Raw genomic sequence first — 20089 nt, 5'->3', positions numbered from 1 at the left:
TAGTCTTACTTACTCTGATAAGGAGGTCTGCTGAGATAATTTTTACCTTTGTTCTGTTTCCAGGGAGACATCTCCACATACATTTCAACTGGACTTGTTTTTCAACAATGTTAGCAAGCCAAGTGCCCCTGTTTTTGATAGACTGGGGAGGTAAGTACCTTCAGGATTAGTGCATGGCTTCATTATCTACCTTTTCTCCCTGAGAATATTTTAGTGCAGAAAATGCACAGCAGAAAATCTGTATATCCTATGATTTTCATGTTTGGTTTGGGTTTTGCTAGTTTGTGCTTTTGCCCTTCGATCTGTGTAGGAGGACAGAGGTTCATGCTTAAAAGAAGAGAAGATTCTGATGTTTATAAACTTCCAGAGCCCGTGTAAATTTATGAAAAGTATTTTGTAGAAATTAGTGATTTTGCACTCTTGTCTTTAAAAGCTTGTATTTGTTCAGCGTTTTGCTATTGGCTTATGTGGTTAGTACTGCTGTGCTTCATGTCTTTGAACATGCTTTATGTTAACTGAAAATAACTGTGCATTTTATTTAACAGCCTTGAATATGATGAAAACACTTCAATTATATTCAGACCCAATGCAAAGGTAATGGAATGTGATTTAAACCTCCTTTTCTACATGGTCATTTAGGTATAAATATGGTTGCCTGTGGTGCATTAGCACTGTGTAAAGCATTTACTGTTTAAGATCTTACTCTGAAATCTGCCTGTAGTTCAGATACTCATCACTTTAGAGTCTGCATCTATAATGACACGAGTTGTAGAACATTTGATTGCTTGAGAGTTCCTATGGACATTAGCAACAGAACTATCCATTACTTAGGAGCAAAGATAATTTTAAAGATTAATGTGGCTGCAGGCCACAGCAAAGCACATAATTTTCAGTTTTGTTTGGGTTTATTTTACTCAGGTCAGGGTATGGCACATGGTAATTTATTTTTTTTCTTTTTTTTTTTTTATTCTCATTAATAGACCATAATAGATTAGGCAGCATACTGCAAGAAATTGAATGCCATTAGAGAAAGAGTATTTATTTGTTGTAATGACTGATACATTTGAAGTTTTCTCAGTTTTCAAAATGTGGCATAAAGAGGCATTTTATTGTTCTGTTCTCCTTTCTTGCTTTTATCCAGATACTGATAGAGTGATACTAAAATGACTTTTCTGAAGTTGTCTTGTGTAGTTTTTAAGTGCTTTTTCTTTAAAAAAACCCAACAGGTGAACACGGATGGATTGGTTCTAAGAGGGTGGTACAACTGCCTGACTTTGGCAATATACGGCTCAGTCGACAGGGTAATAAGTCATGAGAGAGAGTCACCTCCTCCACCACCACCTCCGCCACCACCTCCTCAGCAGCAGCCTGGTTTGAAAAGAAACCCAAAACATGGTAAGCCTTACAAGAAGACAAGAGATTTTATTTTAAAAAAGTAAACATTATAGTACCCCAACTGAAAACAAACCCAAACCACAAAACAGACCCATAAATCTGTTCTTTCATATTTTATATTTCGGTCGCTTTCTTTTTTTTTCTAGCTTCATGTTTTTGTCCTTAACTTTTCTACTTTCTTTTATATTTATATTGAATATTTTTAAGTAGGTTCTTTTCTAGCACTTTTTTGAGAATGGGTTTCTTGATCTATTGTTGACTACTTAGTATGGTCCAAATGCAGTTTAATTTGTGTGAACTCATTAAAATTTGGATGATTTATACCTCAAGAAATTTATTAGAGCAGTATTAAAATAATAACAAGAAAATTTCTCATTCATCATTAACTTCCCTTTTGTGATTTGTATGGAAAGTACCTTACAGAAGAGTGTTTGCTTTGCATAGGCGTTAGAATGGCCATGAATAGAACCCAGGGTCAAGTTTCTGCTTTAGCGTTAGTTTTAGACTTAAAATTAGAACTGTCTTGGTCAGGATACAGCTATTGAGCTGCAAAATTTGAATAGTCTGTGTAGTAAAAACCAATCATAAACTGTAAAAACCAGTTGATTCAATTGTATTTTTTTTTTTTTATTCAACTCAGATATTACTGGTAGAGGTACAGTATTGCTAATTCCAAAGCCAAAAATGACAATTACTCATGTTAATTTTAACACAGTATGATGTTAAAAAACCCATCAGTGGTGTTAATATGCTTGCTTATTGATGTAGTTCTTGTTTACATCAGAAGTGATTTCAGAAAACTGCCTTACATATTGCATATGCAGAGTACAGATTACATAGCTGGGAAATGAAGGTGTTCCCTAATCAAAAGTAGCACTGAAAAACTGAAATTTCCTGCTTCTATTCTTGTGATTCCATTAAATGCAAACTTATATTTTCACAATGAATATAGTTGATGGAGAGAAAGAAGACCAGTTCAATGGCAGTCCTCCAAGACCACAACCTAGGGGACCAAGGACACCTCCGGGCCCTCCTCCTCCTGATGATGATGATGATGAACCTATGCCTGTGTCAGGTAGAATGAGAACAGTCTGTTTGATCGGCTGCACTCACTGTTTAGTTTAGGCAGGATTCTGTGTTCCTGCCCAGTGTGAAGTTTCCCATCTGCTGTAACTTCTGCTGGACAGATTCAGTTTGAGGAAAGGGATTTGAAAGAAAATCTGTTCACTATGTTAAATTGTCTCAATTTAAAAGTTCATACATAGCAATTCTGTGATTCTGTATAACTGAGCATTGGATTTCAGAGAAGTACTCTTGTATTCATTCCTTAAATTTTGTGTATATTTTTAGTGGTTGGGGAAAAAGAAGATGATGTGGACCACAGGGAGGATTACTTTGAGCCCATTTCTCCTGATCGAACATCCATTCATCAAGAAAGCCAGTATTCTGACGATGGAGAAGTGGAGGAAGATCAACAAGAAGAAGGAGATGATGAAGATGATGTGGATGTTGAGGATGAGGAGGATGAGGATGATGATGACGATGATGATGATGGGCATACAGTAGAGAGTATTGCTGATGAGGAAGAGGAAGAGGAGGAGGAAGATGAAGATGACGAAGATGGTGAAGAGGAGGAAGAAGGTGAAGGTAAGTGAAGTTGTAAAAAATGAAAGGAAAAAGAAAGTCAGGTTTATGAAATGTTGATGGCAGTACCGTTACGATGACAAGGTGTGAAGAGAACTGGATCTTCTTCACTTGGTCATTGCACCATTGCCTACCTTATTTATGGTTCTGTCATCTCTCGAGAACAGTATTTTGCTGTTGAATATTTATTCCTTTATAGTAAATCTTCCTGTTACTTTCTATAAATAAAGGAAAACAGACAGAGCTTGTATAAGTAAGAATGAACATTCTATCTTGTTAATGTGTACCCTTGTTAAACTTCTTGCTTTATACATTCTTTTGAATGTCTCTTTTATTACACTGAAAATCTGTCATCTGGGGCTTTCACTTGTATTTGGAGAGAGAAAGCTTTCTGTATGTTAGATTGTTCTCTAACCAGTAATATTTGCGTTAAATAAATTACTACTTTTTATTTTGAGAAGATTCTCTGCAGTTACAAACTGTTTTATTCATAATTGATTTTATTTTGTAACTGAATCTTTTTAGGAGATGATGGATATGAGCAGATATCAAGTGATGAAGATGGAATTGCTGATCTGGAACGTGAAACATTTAAGTATCCAAGCTTTGATATTGAATATACTCCTGAGGATCTGGCCTCTGTGCCTCCTGTGACGTATGAACCATTTGAAAAGGAGCTTGGACCTCTTTTGTACTTCAACTGCCCTTACAAGACTGTATTTGAAAATGAAGTTGGTAAAATAAAGGACCAAGACCCAGAAAAAGAAAATTCAGGGGCAGTGGAAGCCTCAGTTAAATTAACTGAACTGTTGGAATTATATCAAGAGGAAAGGGGTGCAAAGTGGGTCACTGCATTAGAAGAAATTCCAAGTTTAATAGTAAAAGGATTGAGCTACCTGCAGGTGAAAGACACAAAGCAAGACTATATTACTCAGCTAGTAGACTGGACCCTGCAAGCTTTAAACCTTCAGGTAGCTCTCAAACAGCCCATTGCTTTGAATGTCCGGCAACTCAAAGCTGGGACAAAACTGGTATCATCGTTGGGAGAATGTGGGACTCAAGGAATAACAGCACTCTTGCAGGCAGGAGTTATTAATGTATTATTTGACCTCTTGTTTGCAGATCATGTATCATCCTCCCTTAAACTTAATGCTTTTAAAGCTTTGGATAGTGTTATTAGTATGACTGAGGGAATGGAAATGTTTCTCAGAGGTGGCGTGGATGTACACCAAAAAAGCGGTTATCAGAAACTCGTGGAACTCATACTGTTAGATCAGACTGTGAGGGTGGTTACTGCTGGTTCTGCAATTCTGCAGAAATGTCACTTCTATGAGATTTTGTTGGATATTAAAAAGGTGGTTGATCAGTTAGCAGAGAACACTCCTCCTCTTCCTAATCACACGGAGTCAGAACAGGACCAGGACTTGGCAGGACTTGAAAGAACCAACCAAGAATATGAGAATGATGTGGAGGCTCCTATGGACATGGATCATCTTTTGGAGTCTTCTAATATGAGTGAAGGAGAGATGGAAAAGCTTGTTAGTCTTCTTGAAGAAATCTTCCATTTGATGGAAACTGCTCCTCATACAATGATTCAGCCACCTGTGAAATCTTTCCCAACCATGGCACGTATTACAGGCCCTCCAGAAAGGGATGATCCTTACCCTGTCCTGTTTAGGTATGGCAATTGCAAGTTCACTTTCTAGAGCGTCTTTCCTCCAGCTTTATGTAGGTATTTTTTAGCAGTGGCCTTGTTGACTTATGCTTTTCTAGATGTTTCACTCTGTGCTTTATTACGAAGTCCGTGAGAGTTTAATGGTTAACGTACCTGTTATTTTGTTGTCTTCCAATCAACCTATTATGCACGTAACAAGAAGTCAGTTCTTGTTATTACTAGTATCATGCTAGGACTTCAGTCGCATTCAGTTGTGCTAAGTGCTGTATCAGTGCATATTTAAAAAGTGGTTTTCCTTTGTAGTCTTGGAACACATCTAGGTGTATGGATAATACAGGTTTGGAATACCTCTATCTGTATGCCAAAACGGCAAGATGCTTGCCAGCAATGGTTAGGATTCGTGCAGTTGTGTCAGCATAGCTCAGTGTTTCACAGCACAGGTGGAGGAGCTGAGGCCTGGCTGCATTCAGCCGTTTAAAGCATCCAATGGGTTATTTCTTTGATAGCAAGTTTCTGTCTAGAAAGTATTTCTCTAAATGCTAACAGGGTGCTTTGATAGTAGTGAGGTAGGTCATGGCCAAATATAACTACATGCAAAGAATCTTCAAATCACCTTGTATGTATGCCATAATGTTTGATTTCTTAGCACACTTAGCACTTGTAACACAGCATTGATGGTTGTTCAAGTATAGCGAATTTAGGAAAATATAAAGTAGTATTTTGGTAAGGGGAGGATTGGGTGTTTTTTGTTTCTTTTGGGGTTTTTTTTGAAGATCAGCATTTTATATTCAGGTATTTACTTCCTGTAAATATTATAGTGATTATGTTTTATAAGATTACATTCTTATACTACTTCATAATCAGTTATTATTTCTCATAGTGCACAGAGCAGTAAGTTCTGAAGCTAGGAGGCATGTAATTTTATATAATGTTATTATGCAGTGTTGACAGGTGATCGTAATAGTACTGGTAATTTTCCTGCTCTTGTTTTGTTTCCCAGGTATCTTCATAGTCACCATTTCTTGGAATGCATTACTTTGCTACTGTCTATGCCAGTGACGGGCGCACATCCAGGCGTGCTGCAAGCCGTACGAGATATACTGCGCTTCCTGGCACAGTCACAGAAGGGGCTTCTTTTCTTTATTTCTGAGTATGAAGCAACAAACTTGTTGATTAGAGCACTTTGTCAGTTTTCTGATCCGGATCAAGAGGAAGGTCTCCAGTCAGATGGTGCCAATGAGGATACTTTTGCCCTGTGGCTCCTGCATTCAACACAGACGTTACAGTGCATTTCAGAATTATTCTGCCACTTTCAGAGGTGCACAGCCAGTGAGGAGACTGATCATTCAGATCTGCTGGGAACACTTCACAACCTTTACTTGATCACCTTTAACCCTGTGGGAAGATCTGCTGTGGCTCACGTGTTCAGTCTGGAGAAAAATCTCCAAAGTCTTATTACTTTAATGGAATATTATTCCAAAGAAGCTTTAGGGTAATTTATGCATTTACTTATATCATTTAGATTTTTGTGGTTTAAAAGTGTCTTTTATAAATAGTTCAGTAAGTCTAAATTACTTTTTTTTTTAGATCATTATGTTTTTATTTAAAAATGAAGCAACCTTTAAGTAGAAGAATGTGCTAGAAAATCAGGTCTGTTGTTTGTAACCAGCTAATACCCAGAACCTGTGTAGGTCATCCACCAAGGCATTGTAACGTAGGTTGGGCTTTTGCCTGTGTAAAAAAAAAATATCAGTAAGTAGGCAGTTTTCATTTAAGCATAGAATTCGACTATGAAACAAGTAAAAGATCTGACTGGGGAATCTGGGCGCAGCACACTTCTCTGGCATGGGAATCTCTCAGGTTCTTAGAAGTGCTAAAACCAGTCATTATTTGTTAAGGTCAGGCTGGATGGGGCTTTGAGCAACCTGGTCTATTGGAAGGTGTCCCTGTCCGTGGCAGGGGCTTGGAGCTAGATGATCTTTGAGGTCCCTTCCAACCCAAACCATTCTGTGATTCTATGATTATTTCCTCTGGACAGGCAGTGTTACTGCTTTAGGTAGCGGTACTTCTAAAACAAGATTTGTAAACCAAAGTTACGGAAAAACATTTGTGTGCTGCTCGTCTTGCTCTCATCTTTTGTGGAAGCTGAAGTAAATACAAAGTCAATGTAAAAGAAAGATTTTGCTTTTCAAAAAACATAGGAGGGGAAAGGTTTGGGGTTTTTTGTCAGTAATTATATGGGGCAGTCCTTGGTGAAGGTAGAAGTTCTGTGGTAGAAGTTTTGTAGGTAGATTTTTAGGGTTCAAAGAATGAAAATCTAACAGAAATCTGATTGTATTAGCTGAGATGTAAAGAAAACTCTTGTTGTTGTTTCAGAGACTCAAAGTCTAAGAAGTCAGTTGCTTATAATTATGCCTGCATCCTTGTTTTGCTGGTGGTTCAATCTTCCAGTGATGTCCAAATGCTGGAGCAGCACTCGGCGCCTTTGCTGAAGCTTTGTAAAGCTGATGAAAATAACACCAAATTGCAAGGTATGATATGTGTCATTGCCAATGGGATTGTTTGAATCTAAGGAAGGGAACTTTCATAAGTGGGTAATTGTTGCTTCACAATCTGGTTTGGATAACATATAAAATGAAATGCCTTTTCCAGCTGCATCTGATTAGTTGAATCATTGAAATAATGTGTAGGGTTTTTTTTTTTTTTGTTAATGAGATTTAAATAGGAAATTGTTTCTAATTAGCTTATTTTTCAAGTACCATTAACTACCATTAAATTTGGTAGTTACAGGAAGTTTGAAAATATTTCTGTGTTCAAAATAACAGTAGAAATGGACTAACTAGCCAATGAGATCAGTCTTCTTTTTGTTGTTCCCTTTAGTGATGTAGCCTTACAGGGTCTTTATATACTAATAAATAATCCTGAGACTGTTTTCTGGCACCTAGGCCAACTGGCATGGAATAATGCATGTTACCCTGTTACTGTATCTTTTGATCCAAACTGTGTCTTGGTGTGTTCCCTGGCTTGTGTTGTTTCACATATCAGGCCCATGTTATTTGGATGAAGCTGGATGGGGACTATTCTGACACGTGAACGTTGAAACTCTGATGTCCAGAGTTGTGCTCTGCACTGCTTAACTGTCTTGTGTGGACATACCAGCAATTTCTTCTGAAACTTAAATGCACTGAAAGAAATCTGCATTCTTCAAAGTATTAGTTTAATTCCCTTCTCTGCCATGCTTTTATTTCTTCGTTCCTCACCTGATCAGTTTCATAAGAAGCAGGGCTAGTTTGTCAAACCAAATCATGAATCGGTCTGAGAACAGTTGTCAGTTCATGCCCAGTTGACCACTGAACCTTCACATTTTTTAAAATACTTCCAGGAATAATATGTTTTAAAACTTTAAATCTCTTGTCCCCAGAAATTGGGACTTTCAGGTTACTCTGGACTAACAGGCTATTAACCTGTAAGAACTTCCATAAAGAGTATGTGTTACTGGTGCAGAGATTGGCTCCATTTGGGCATTTAATAGGAGTTTCGTATTCTGTTTGTAGTAACCTGTTATTTGGTCCTTGCTCTTGATGGCTTTTTCTTTAGCTGACAGTGGAACCCTCTTTTATAAAATATGCGTATCTTTTATAAAATATGTTTAATTAAAAATGATACAGATTATAAATGACAATTATGAGTGCTTGGGTTGACTTGAGCCAACTTTTGTCAATGCGTGTGAGGGGTATTGCTTGTGCTGAAGTCTTATTTTTGTTGATGCTTTTCAGCTGGCTATAGCTGCAAGGTATGCCTCACAGATTTCACACTTGGCCTTGGTATCCGTTGTGTAAATTAAGTACATTTTTATTGAAAAGGAGTTTTATGTTCATAAATGCACTGACAAGTTACTTGATTAACTCTAAGTTTTTGTTTTCTCTTTTCCCTCCAGAGCTCAGCAAGTGGCTTGAACCTCTGAAAAATCTTAGATTTGAAATAAATTGTATTCCAAATCTCATTGAATATATCAAGCAGGTTTGTAAAATACAGCCAGATGCTATCTTTTAGTTGTGCTCTATAAGCTTAGACCTTTTGTAGTTTTATATTTTATCTTAGGTATGTACTAACTGACATAATATTAAAAAATACATACTATTATCCAAAACAGATGTTTTCATTGAAGCTTATGATTTAGGCCAGTTCTTGCACTCAGTTATGTTTACTGAAAGAAAATCTGAGATAACTACATGATGCAAAGATCCAACTATGTAAATCTTTCAGCTTCCCATAACCACAACATAGATGTTGACCCTCCCTTTTTTACTTTTGTCGTATTTGTGACTATGTTCCAAAAGGTGGAGTCATTGAACTTAAATTAGTTTCGTGGAGTATTTACAGTAACTAAATACAGAATGTGAATAGCAAGCTAGTGATACACTTCTTGTAAAGTTCTTCCTTGTAATACTGGTTGGTTTTTTTTTTGTTCTTAAAAGAATATTGACAGTTCGATGACCCCAGATGGAGTTGGTCTTCCTACTGCACTTCGTGTTCTTTGTCATGTTGCATGTCCACCGCCTCTGGTAGAAGGTTGGTATATTTGTACTGCTTCACATAGAATCTTCGTGTTTTGAGTCTTCTACTTAAACGTGTCTAAAGTGTAATTGTGAGTGCCTGGGAGAAATTAGACATACAGAAATGTTCTTTCTTTTCTGTACAGGTCAACAGAAAGACCTTAAATGGAATCTTGCAGTTATTCAGCTCTTTTCTTCTGAGGGAATGGACACCTTCATCCGGGTGTTACAGAAGCTGAACAGCATACTTATTCAGCCTTGGCGACTCCATGTCAACATGGGCACCACGCTCCACAGAGTTACTACTATCTCTATGGCCCGCTGTACACTTACTCTCCTCAAAACAATGCTAACAGAACTCCTGAGGGGTGGATCTTTTGAATTCAAAGACATGCGTGTTCCATCAGCACTGGTTTCTTTACACATGCTCATGTGTTCTATTCCTCTCTCGGGCCGCTTAGATAGTGATGAGCAAAAAATTCAGAATGACATTGTTGATATCTTACTGACTTTTACACAAGGGGTTAATGAGAAACTTACCATTTCTGAAGAAACTTTGGCCAACAATACTTGGTCTTTAATGCTGAAGGAAGTTCTCTCTTCAATTTTGAGAATTCCTGAAGGCTTTTTCTCTGGACTTATACTGCTTTCAGAACTGTTGCCTCTTCCACTGCCCATGCAGACGACTCAGGTATGGTTTAGATTTATTTAGTTTTTAAAGAATTTTAATTATGTATAAGCCTTAGACCATTTTCATAGTTGTGGAAAAAACCAGGTACATGAAAAGGTGAATTAAAGTTTCTGTAAAGCATTTGTGTTCATATAGATCCTCTAAAGGTGCATCTTTTTCATTAGAAACAAAATTGGTATTATTTGAGCCTCTTTTAAAACTAGCAGTCCTATGTCGCTCTTTAGTCCCTTGTGAAATTATCTAGACTCTATTCTATTACTTAAATAATTGACTATGAAGCCTTTGAATTTAACCCTGAATGCGAAACTCTCAGTATATTAAGGCTATCATTTCTTTTTGGCATGGATCTTGAATCTGTGATCTTTGATAAGTAAGCATAAAAGGTGAGTGACAACTCACGCTCCTGAGGAAATACCCAATTTGCTGGAATCATGCCCTGTTATTCAATGATAATAATGAAAATGGCATTCCATGTGTTTGATGAGAACAGTATTAGTCTTTGTAAATATCTTCTGATAGAATTCAGGTTTTATTATGAAAGGAGAAACTTCCTGTCCTTCTGTTCCTGCAGGTGATTGAACCACATGATATTTCAGTGGCACTCAACACCAGGAAGCTGTGGAGCATGCATCTTCATGTACAGGCCAAACTAATACAAGAGATAGTGCGATCTTTCTCTGGTTCATCTTGCCAGCCTATTCAGCATATGTTGAGACGTATTTGTGTTCAATTGTGTGACTTAGCTTCACCTACTGCTCTTCTTATCATGAGGACTGTATTGGACCTGATTGTAGAAGACCTACAAAGGTATCTTTGTTTCCTCTTGCAAATATTTATTTAATGAAGTGTTAAGTTTACCTTGGTTCTGTGCAGTAGATTTAGCAGGAAGAAAATACTTTCAGAAATACTGCTTATCCATTATGAACTAAATGAATTTTCAGTCCAGTGCTATATACTGTGTCCTGAGAATGCTTAATGTTGCTAAGGGACCATCTCATACTTCTAAGTTTTGATGTCTATAGTTTCACATTCTTTGTTTATGGTAAGTATTTTAGGAAGATTTTCTTCAGGCTGTCCCTACAAAGGTTTATCTCATCTGTGAAGTGCTCCTAAAGGATCTAGCTGGTATAAATAAGAAAAGTTGGCCAGTAAAGTTCACTATACTGGGATTTGCGTACTAACAGGGAGATGCGTAGGTATTTGTAAGCTAGGGGAAGTTGAAAACCACAAATTCAGAGGGTTTGAAACAATGAGTGTGCTTGATTAAATGCATGGTAGATTAGTTAATTTGTGATGCAACTGGAAGTCATTTAGTGAAAGTTGAGCAGTTTTCAACAAGTAAATGAAATTGTAAGTTTAAGAATGTGGACTAGGTGGGGGTTTTTAAATGCAGAATTATACGGCTCCTGTGATGGCTTCTTTTATAGCTTTTTAGATCACTTTAAAACAGCTTTCTCAAAGTGCATTGATATCGTTTCAGCAACACAGAAGATAAAGAGAAACAGTACACTGGGCAGACCACTCGATTGCTTGCTTTACTGGATGCCCTGGCTTCACATAAAGCTTGTAAATTGGCTATTTTGCATCTTATCAATGGAACTTCTAAAGGTGATGAAAAGTATGCAGAGGTTTTCCAGGAGCTCTTGGCTTTGATGCGATCAGCTGGGGACAATGTCACTCATCAGCAGTGCGCTGAATATGTAACTTCCCTTTTGCAGTCCCTCTGTGACCAGGTATTTCCTATATTTATTGCAAAATGTGTGCTGATAATTGTAGGAGACAGGTTAAATGAGGTCATTTCCATTGTTGAAATACAAAAAGCAAAAAACGTGCATGGTTGCTGCTTTGGCAAACTTGCTGTATTGGTGCTCTTGAATGTAAATCCTTTCGGTTTGTAATACCTCTTTTTCATTATGTGCGCTATTCTGTAGCTCATTAGAGACTACAACCTGAATGGCACAAAGATTGACTGTCCCCTCAGCTGAGAGAGGGATTGTCATTTCTCCCTGTGGTTCACTGGCAGAACTCGAGTTGTTGCAATTCACCTCTTACATTGAATGAATACATATCCTTTAGTTGTGTAACTGAAACCTCTCAAAAAAGTATTCCAATTATAAAGAGATATATGATATGCTGCTACCATGAAACTCTAGCATTAAAAAAAAAAAGCACAAGTTACTAGAGCGAGGTAAGAAATGTTAACTGGAAACTGATTCATACACTAGCCCTGGTATTTTCTCATTAGTTGGGTACATAGATCTGCATGTCATTATTTTCCTTACTAGTTGCATGTATTGATTTGCTTTAGTGCTTCCCCACTTATGCAAAAGATGTTTGGTCATTATTGGTCAGTAGACATTAATTAGCCTTTTGCATATATATAAACAAGAGTATTTGTATCTTTGCCCATACAAATTCATTGTGAAAGTTATTTGATATGGAGGGGGCAGTAGATCTTGAAACTTGCTAGGTGGTGTCTGTAGTCTCTGAATTTTCATAGAACCACAGAATTATGGAATATCTGAATTTGGAAGTGACCCATAAGGATCATCGAGTCCAACTCTCTGCTCCTTGCAGGACTACCTAAAGCTAAATTGTGTGAAGAGAGGTTTGTCCAGATGCTTCCTGAACTCTGACAGGCTTTATGCCATGAGTGCTTCCCTGGGGAGCCTGTTCCAGGGACCGACCACCTTCTCAGTGAAGAACCTTCTGATGTCCAACCTGAACTTCCCCTGATGCAGCTTCACGCTGTTTCCTGGGTCCTGTCACTGGTCACCAGAGAGGAGATCAGCACCTGCCCCTCCTCTGCCCCCTCCCCATGAGGAAGTTGTAGTCTGGGGTGAGGCCACCCCTCAGCCTGCTCTTCTCCAAGCTGAACAAGCCAAGTGATCTCAGCCACTCCTCATATCTTAGGGGACATAGATTAAGGGACAGTTCAAGTACCTAGGCAAGAACCTGTAGGCGTATTATCCAGTGACTGGCTTTCACCTGTGGTTCTGCTGTTACATTTCATCCTTTGGAGCTTTTATGTTTTTGAAGATCAGTAATGGTTTGTAACCTTTAACAGAATCGAAATAGAAAGGAGACTCTAGGTTAGTATTTTACTGGTCAGTAATCACTGAAATACTCCCAACAGGATGGTAAAGGGGTAGTGAAAGGACCCCGTGCTTCTGACTTGATGTATGGTTTATGCTTACTGCTGGTATATAGAATGCATTTTTTACTATGTGTACAATCATTTTTTATAGGATATAGCACTCATTTTACCAAGTTCATCAGAAGGCTCTGTGTCTGAATCAGAGCAGCTTTCCAACTCCTTGCCAAGCAAAGAGCTTATGCCCTTAATTTGTGACTGTCTGATGGAAACATTAACTAATTCCGAGAGCAGTTACAATTGTCTGCTGCAGTGTATCCGAACAATGATGTTCCTGACCGAGCACGACTATGGCTTCTATCACTTAAAGAGGTATGGTGCCCTAAGATGTCACTGACTATTTAAAATTATTTAAAAAATTCTGAATATGAAACCATTTCCTTCTCATCTAGTAGAAATGTTGAGATTAAGGCACCTGAACTTTTATTTCTCTCTGGGGCTTCACTATTTTACTCAGTATTTTGGTCTTATTTTACTTGAGATTTTACCTCTGAACCATTTCTGCAGTACGTCCACAGGAGCACTTTGTTTCAAGAAACTGAGAATTGAAAAAAGGTTTATGCACTTCATTTCCCCACTCCAAGGCTTGAGGACTGGAATGAGATAGGGTGTTCGTGTCCTTCTCTTTTGAGTAACTCAGTAGCTGGAGCTCTCGTCTGGGACATTGAAAAGCTGTCTGACATTCCCTCTGTTGTGAGGGGATTCGGTTTGCGCTTCCCCACAGTGTCCTGACCTCCAGGCAGTTAAGTCTTTAGAAATGAGGGTTTGGGGTTTTTTCAAACTACTTAATGTTGACTCCACTCCCTTTTGAACAGCACATCTACATGCATTGGACAGTATTGTGTTGTTTTGACACTTAATGCCTCTCCTTGTCTGTTGAAGGTGAGGTGCAGAGAGGCAAGAAAGTTGTGAGGTTCCCAAATTGAAAAAGGTAGTACCTGGAACCTTGTATATAAAAGGTTGTTCAAAACACACTTCTGAGCAGTGCTGCAGACCTGTGCTGCTCAGGCTGAAAGAAGCTGTACAACCCACAGATTAAAAATAAGCATGTTAAAAGAAGCTATTGTTTCCATGATTCTGTATGTCCAGCTGTCAGCTTCAGTGCACAGCCTTGCTGTTTCTGTGTTGACAGTTACCTTTCTGGTTTGTCTGTAGTTGGGCAGCTTGGGATGCAGTGAAATTGTAACATCAACCATGATCCTGCTTTATACATAAGGTTCTTTGCAAGCAAATATTTCTGTACTCTCATCTCTTTGCTACCAAAGATGAAAATGTAATTTCTTGCGGGTTTTAGGGTATCACTGTAGCATGTATAGCTGTGTATGTGCAGTGTGAAATAGCTGCAGACAGCACTGGTGAGAACAACAGTTTACAACAGTGAAAATAAGGAAGATCCAGCTTCTAATCTTGATAACTGACAACTTGATAATTGTAAAATTTACCAGGTTTGTTTTGCATATATGTTGTTTTCTTGTGACTGTTTCACTGTAACATATTTTAATGTATGCACTAATCAAATATTTTCTCTCTTTTCATTATGAAAACAGCTCCCTAAGAAAACACAGCAGTGCTCTCTACACTGTATTAAAGCGAGTAATAACTAGTTTTAGCAAAGACACAGGTGAACTGGCCTCTTCTTTTCTGGATTTCACACGACAGATTCTAAACTCCGATACACTGGTAAGTGAATGTGTGTTGGATACTTAGAGAAACAGCTGCATTTCTCTGACATCTGCAGCGTGAGGCACGTTGAGGAAGTTATTTCAGAAAGCAGTTGACTGTGCAGATTGCTGTGTAAGGCTTTTCCATCAGTAGTGTTAGTGCTGTCTTTAGTTTTTAATGAAAGCTTTGCGGAATAGATGTTTAGTAAATAAGAGGGTGTTTCAGTAGGCACAACAGCACAGTGATTCATTCTGATGTCTTAAGTGAATAGCATGCTGTTGTGTCCAGGTTTAACATTTGTAGCAACCTATTAGAGAGTTGCTGTATTGATACATACTATATATAGAAAGGAATCTAAAATATTTGTTAATTCTGTGATACAGATCTCAGCTTGTCTAGGAAGGGATTGCATTCATCTTGATGCAGCATCTACACTTGCCTAGTGAGGTGAACTTTATTAAAACACTGTGTATTACATGTTTTTAAATCAAGAGATTACTCTTGTTTTGCTAGGTTTGCTCTAATGTAGGTTTGAATTCTGAGGGATTTGCAGTCCAGAAATATAATGAACATTTATGTGTGCTTATTTCTCACTTGCCAAATGTTTCAGGGATGTTGCGGAGATGACGGAAGCCTTATGGAAACAGATGGATCTCATCCAGGCAGAACGCTGGGTCTGACTACTGCAGAGTTAAAACATCTACTGCAGAACAAAGAAGAAACTCCAGAAAACCTGCTGCTTGATCTGGAGAAACATGTTATGGTAAAAGGATTTAAATGATCCAGTTGATGTCGGGGTGTTGTATCTGAATGTGCTTTTAAAACTACCCCTCCTTGTCAGGAAGGATGCACACCTTGTGGAATTGGTAATATCTGTTGCCATTGTTTTAAAACTGATGTACAAAATCACCTCTTCTGTGCAGGATGGATTCTGACTTCATTGTTTGCCTTGTCAGGTAGGGCTGGTATCCCCTTGTGCTGAGAGTATTGGCACACACTATAAGAGCACACGTAGTTAACTGTGTGTTAAAAGGCAGTGAATGCATACAGCAGAGAGCATCAGATAGTGATGAAGCAGATTGTTAATGTAGTAAGCAACAGGAACCACTGCTTAGCAGTGGCTTGATGTTACTGGTGACCAATAACAAGTGGAATACCCAGGAGTCAGTACTGGGGCTGATAGTGCTGGGTGTTTTCATCAGAAACCTGAATGATGGATACATCTTCAGCAAATTTGTGGATGACAGTAAGCTGTGGAAGTGACTAAAGTGATGAACAGCAAAGCCTCAGTCCAGAGGGACCTCAATAAAACTTGTAGGTTTGATTTAGCAGAGAGCTCATTATAGTTTGTTATGAAAAATGCAAAGTTCTGCACTGAGAGCAGGGTAACCCCCTGCCTTAATGTGGGCTGTACTGAAAAGGGCCAGGTGATTCTAGTGGATGTTAGGCTGAACATGGCCAACAGTGTATGGTCGTTACAAACAAGGCAGACTGCTCTGAGCTGTCCTGGAAGGAGCATGGTCAGCAAATGAGGGACCTTACTGTCTCCCTCAATGGGATGCCAGTGAGCTCTCATGTAGAGAGCTGCGTTTGCCTCTAGGCCAGCTTTGCCTTCTCACCAGTTCCAGAGACATCTAGGGAAACTGAAGAGTGTTCTTCCAAGGTGGTCAGGGACCTAGAGCACATGTGCTGTCAAGAGAAGATGAGGAAACTAGGCTTGTTCAGCCTGGTGAAGAGGGCTAAGGAGCTATTTCAGAGCTACTTAGAGCTGTTTGGGAGATAGGAACAGAGTGGTGCAATCAAACTCCTCTTGGAAATTCCAGATGATAAAACAAGTGGCAGTGGCTCAAAATTGTGGCTTCAGAGATTCAGGCTGACATTAGGAGGAGGGGTGAGGAAATCACTGAGCAAAGTGCAGCACTGGAACAGGTTGCTCAGAGTGGCTGTGGTGACAAGGTTTGGTTTACAGCATTCTGAGGAGCTTCTCTGCTGTTGTTTGTGTACTCAGGTGTTTTAGTTTGAATACTTGTGGATGGACAGACTGTTTTGTGTGGTATCCCTCCCCTTTTTTTTTAATTAACAAAAGCATATTGCCTCTGAGGAAGAGGGGAAAAAAGTTCTGACTCGTGCTGTGTTGCTTTAGGATCGTTCTAAGGAAGATGATGGCCTTGAATCCTTACTGGACAACATTGTTGGAGTGAGGCAGATGTTGGAATCAGCGGGTGATTCTTGCCCACTGAGTGACCAAGATGTGGAGCCTATTCTTTGTGCACCAGACTCTCTTCAAAATTTGTTTAACAACAGGTAAGATGGTTAAATATATGAGCATACCTGTGACTTACTTAAAAAAATGCAATAATTTATGCATGAGTATATTGTAAACAGATTCCAAACACCACTGTTATCACTACTACCTGCTAGTCCTACTGTATTTAATTTCATGTGAGTCTCAAGGTTAAGGCAGCAACATTCACCTCAGGTTCTGTAATGCTGTGTGTGCTTGCAATTGGTTGTCGTTCTTAACCAAAGAGGCATTTGGCATTGTTTGATTGCAGGACTACATACGTGTTGGCAGACGTGATGGATGACCAGCTGAAGTCCATGTGGTTCTCACCCTTTCAGGCTGAAGAAATAGACACTGATCTGGACATGGTAACAGGCTTCATTAACCTAACTGAAGTGGGTCTAAAAATGAGGGTCAACCTGAGCTCATAGCATCAGGAATTCATATGGCCAAAGGGTTTGTTTTCCTGAACTCACCCTGGTAAATTCACTCACATATTGGGGTTGGCATTTGTTACAGGTTGTTACCAAATGCCTTCAGGTTCACTTGGAAGCAGCAACAAACCCGGCACCTTCTGCAGTGCTCTACTGCAGAAGTCATCTCCTTTAGAGGAACAGTTGTGTCAGTCCTAACCTGCTCCTGCATTGCTGCTGGGGCTTGACAGCAGTTTGTGTTAAATGTAGACAAAGGCAGTTTATTTTCTTTTCCTTGCTTATCTCTGTCATTGCAGTAATACCCAGAGAGCCCGAGAGCTACACTTCGTTAAAGAAATCTTTGCTCTGAAGTGGCAAAAGTGGAAAAAATGGCACTAGTAAATGAAACTTCCTGCACAAAAACTTGTCACGGGATTTGAACCTCAATTTGTATAATCTAAACTTTAAACGTCATTTTGAAACACAGACAGGAACATTCTTTTTTAAACTAAGCAGTTGGCAGTGTCTTTAACTTCTTATGGGAGAAATAACCAGTGCCTGTTGACTGCTTTTCTTTCATTCTTTTTTAGTTACACTCTTTTCATGAACATGTAGAGGTGCTTGTGTTTTAATTTCTTAAGCAAAACCAAACCTGATGATTCCTGTATAAAAGCAGCATTGCTAAATGTATAGGACTGTAGCTTCAGCAGAAGAATGCCTCACTGTAGGTCATTTAGTGACAAGTGTTTGTACTTAAAAGCTATGCCCTTGCCTTTGTTGAGATTCAGAACCATCAAGGCAATTCTGCAGCTCTGCTGCTTCTTTGTTTTATTACTGCTTCTTTTTTTGAGCCACACTACTGTATGAAAAGGTGCTTTTTTGCTGTAGTAGAAAGGCCCTCATTGAACGTCATCCATCCTCGTGCAGAATGTTTTCTTCTTCAGAGGAGCTAGTGATGATCAGTGTGATAAAATTAAACTATCATTGCAGGTAAAAGTTGACTTGATTGAACTGTCAGAGAAGGGCTGCAGTGACTTTGACTTGCAAGCTGAATTAGAGAGGTCGTTTTTGTCAGAACCATCATCTCCTGGACGCACAAAAACCACAAAAGGCTTCAAACTCGGCAAGCACAAGCACGAGACCTTCATAACTTCAAGGTAAGATGAGTGTAAAGAGTAAATAGTGTTCAGCACTGACTTGTATATTCTCAAAATGTCAAAGACCTTTCAAATTGCATGTCCAATATGGAGAATGCCTGACCTTCAGTAGGAATACATTTCTACATTAAATAAATCATGTTTTGTCATGACAGTGGAAAATCAGAGTACATAGAGCCTGCAAAGAGAGCTCATGTTGTACCACCACCAAGAGGAAGAGGCAGGGGAGGATTTGGACAAGGAATTCGACCACATGATATCTTCCGTCAGAGGAAACAGAACACGAGCAGGCCGCCCTCCATGCATGTGGATGACTTTGTTGCTGCAGAGAGCAAAGAAGTTGTTGCTCCAGATGGGATACCACCAGCCAAAAGGCCACCCAAAGTGTCACAGAAGATTTCTTCACGTGGGGGGTTCTCAGGGAATCGTGGAGGACGAGGAGCTTTTCACAGTCAGAACAGGTTCTTTACACCACCTGCTTCAAAAGGTATGTTGTTTCCTGTATTAGAATTGGAGTAAATGAATGCTAAAAATGCTTCAAGAATAATACTAACCCAATTTGCTAGCAGTTAATCATCCATGGTGTGAGACGTTCCTGAAGCAGAGTTGTTGAAGTAAGTTGTTTAGCACTAGAAAAGGTTCTCTCAAGTGCTGTGGAATTAAAACAAGGCTGTGAGTTGCCTTTCTCTCCCTCTTTTACAAAAGGAGTTAGCTGTTTTCTTTTAGTAACCGTTGAACTGCTCCAGAGATGCAGTCATAAAATAAAAAGCATTCTCTACCGTTTGCAACATGGTAGTTCCTGAAATCAAGCATCACAATGCACCTCTGGCTTTAAATGAGGCTTTTGAATAAAAGGATGGAAGATCCTGACAAGAATAAGTTGCACTTTTCAGTGAACAGAGATTCTAGCTGCAGAGTGTAGTTTTTTTCATATATAGACAAGGTTGCATTCCTTTCCATCCTGTAATTAGGGCAAGTCCTTGCACAGTAGAAATAGAAAATACTTCCATTTAGTAAAGGTGTTAAATACGATTACATACATTTACTTTTCCACAAAACCTTAAAGTATAAGAGTCTATCTTCCTATACTAGATAATGTGAATTCTTTTAAACTTGAATTCATGCCTGAAAAATAGGTATTTTCCCCAATTTTGTGTATAGTACAGTAACTTGTAGACTTTGAGTTAGAATACTTGAGGGTATGTTGACGCAGAGTAGCTTTATCTATTGGAATGATGTAAATGTTGTATTTATTACCCTGAGTATTGTGAAGACTGAGATGGAAACCAGAAAGTGATGTTTGCTCAGCAGTCTGTGGGTTTTTCTCTCCCTATACAGGAAATTACAGTCGTCGTGAAGGTGCTCGAGGCTCAAGCTGGAGCGCACAGAGTACACCCAGGGGAACCTACAATGACAGTAGAGGTGGTCAAAGCAATTTTAACAGGGGTCCACTGCCAC

The 20089-nt window shown here is 38.9% G+C and overlaps 1 protein-coding gene across 1 annotated transcript in view; it reads left to right on the top strand.

Annotated features, from left to right (window-relative positions):
- Positions 1-20089, top strand: part of KIAA1429 (KIAA1429 ortholog) — a gene marked incomplete at its 5' end in the record, with an annotated part of 21064 nt that overhangs the window by 319 nt on the left and 656 nt on the right. Inside the window, 21 exons of the mRNA XM_010014783.1 lie at positions 64-150; positions 546-594; positions 1227-1395; positions 2348-2470; positions 2746-3042; positions 3565-4717; positions 5715-6206; positions 7091-7245; positions 8652-8734; positions 9193-9286; positions 9417-9961; positions 10533-10768; positions 11442-11694; positions 13210-13427; positions 14663-14795; positions 15388-15540; positions 16921-17081; positions 17333-17429; positions 18465-18631; positions 18787-19118; positions 19970-20089. The exon at positions 19970-20089 is cut by the window's right edge and continues 39 nt beyond it. Of these exons, the coding sequence (XP_010013085.1) occupies positions 64-150; positions 546-594; positions 1227-1395; positions 2348-2470; positions 2746-3042; positions 3565-4717; positions 5715-6206; positions 7091-7245; positions 8652-8734; positions 9193-9286; positions 9417-9961; positions 10533-10768; positions 11442-11694; positions 13210-13427; positions 14663-14795; positions 15388-15540; positions 16921-17081; positions 17333-17429; positions 18465-18631; positions 18787-19118; positions 19970-20089 (5117 nt within the window). The remainder of the gene's footprint in view (positions 1-63; positions 151-545; positions 595-1226; positions 1396-2347; positions 2471-2745; positions 3043-3564; positions 4718-5714; positions 6207-7090; positions 7246-8651; positions 8735-9192; positions 9287-9416; positions 9962-10532; positions 10769-11441; positions 11695-13209; positions 13428-14662; positions 14796-15387; positions 15541-16920; positions 17082-17332; positions 17430-18464; positions 18632-18786; positions 19119-19969) is intronic.

The sequence above is a fragment of the Nestor notabilis genome, unplaced genomic scaffold (assembly GCF_000696875.1).
Source record: "Nestor notabilis isolate BGI_N333 unplaced genomic scaffold, ASM69687v1 scaffold15715, whole genome shotgun sequence".
NCBI lineage: Eukaryota > Metazoa > Chordata > Aves > Psittaciformes > Psittacidae > Nestor > Nestor notabilis.
The sequence above is the reverse complement of the archived record's forward strand: the minus strand, read 5'-3'. Positions and strand labels throughout refer to the sequence as shown.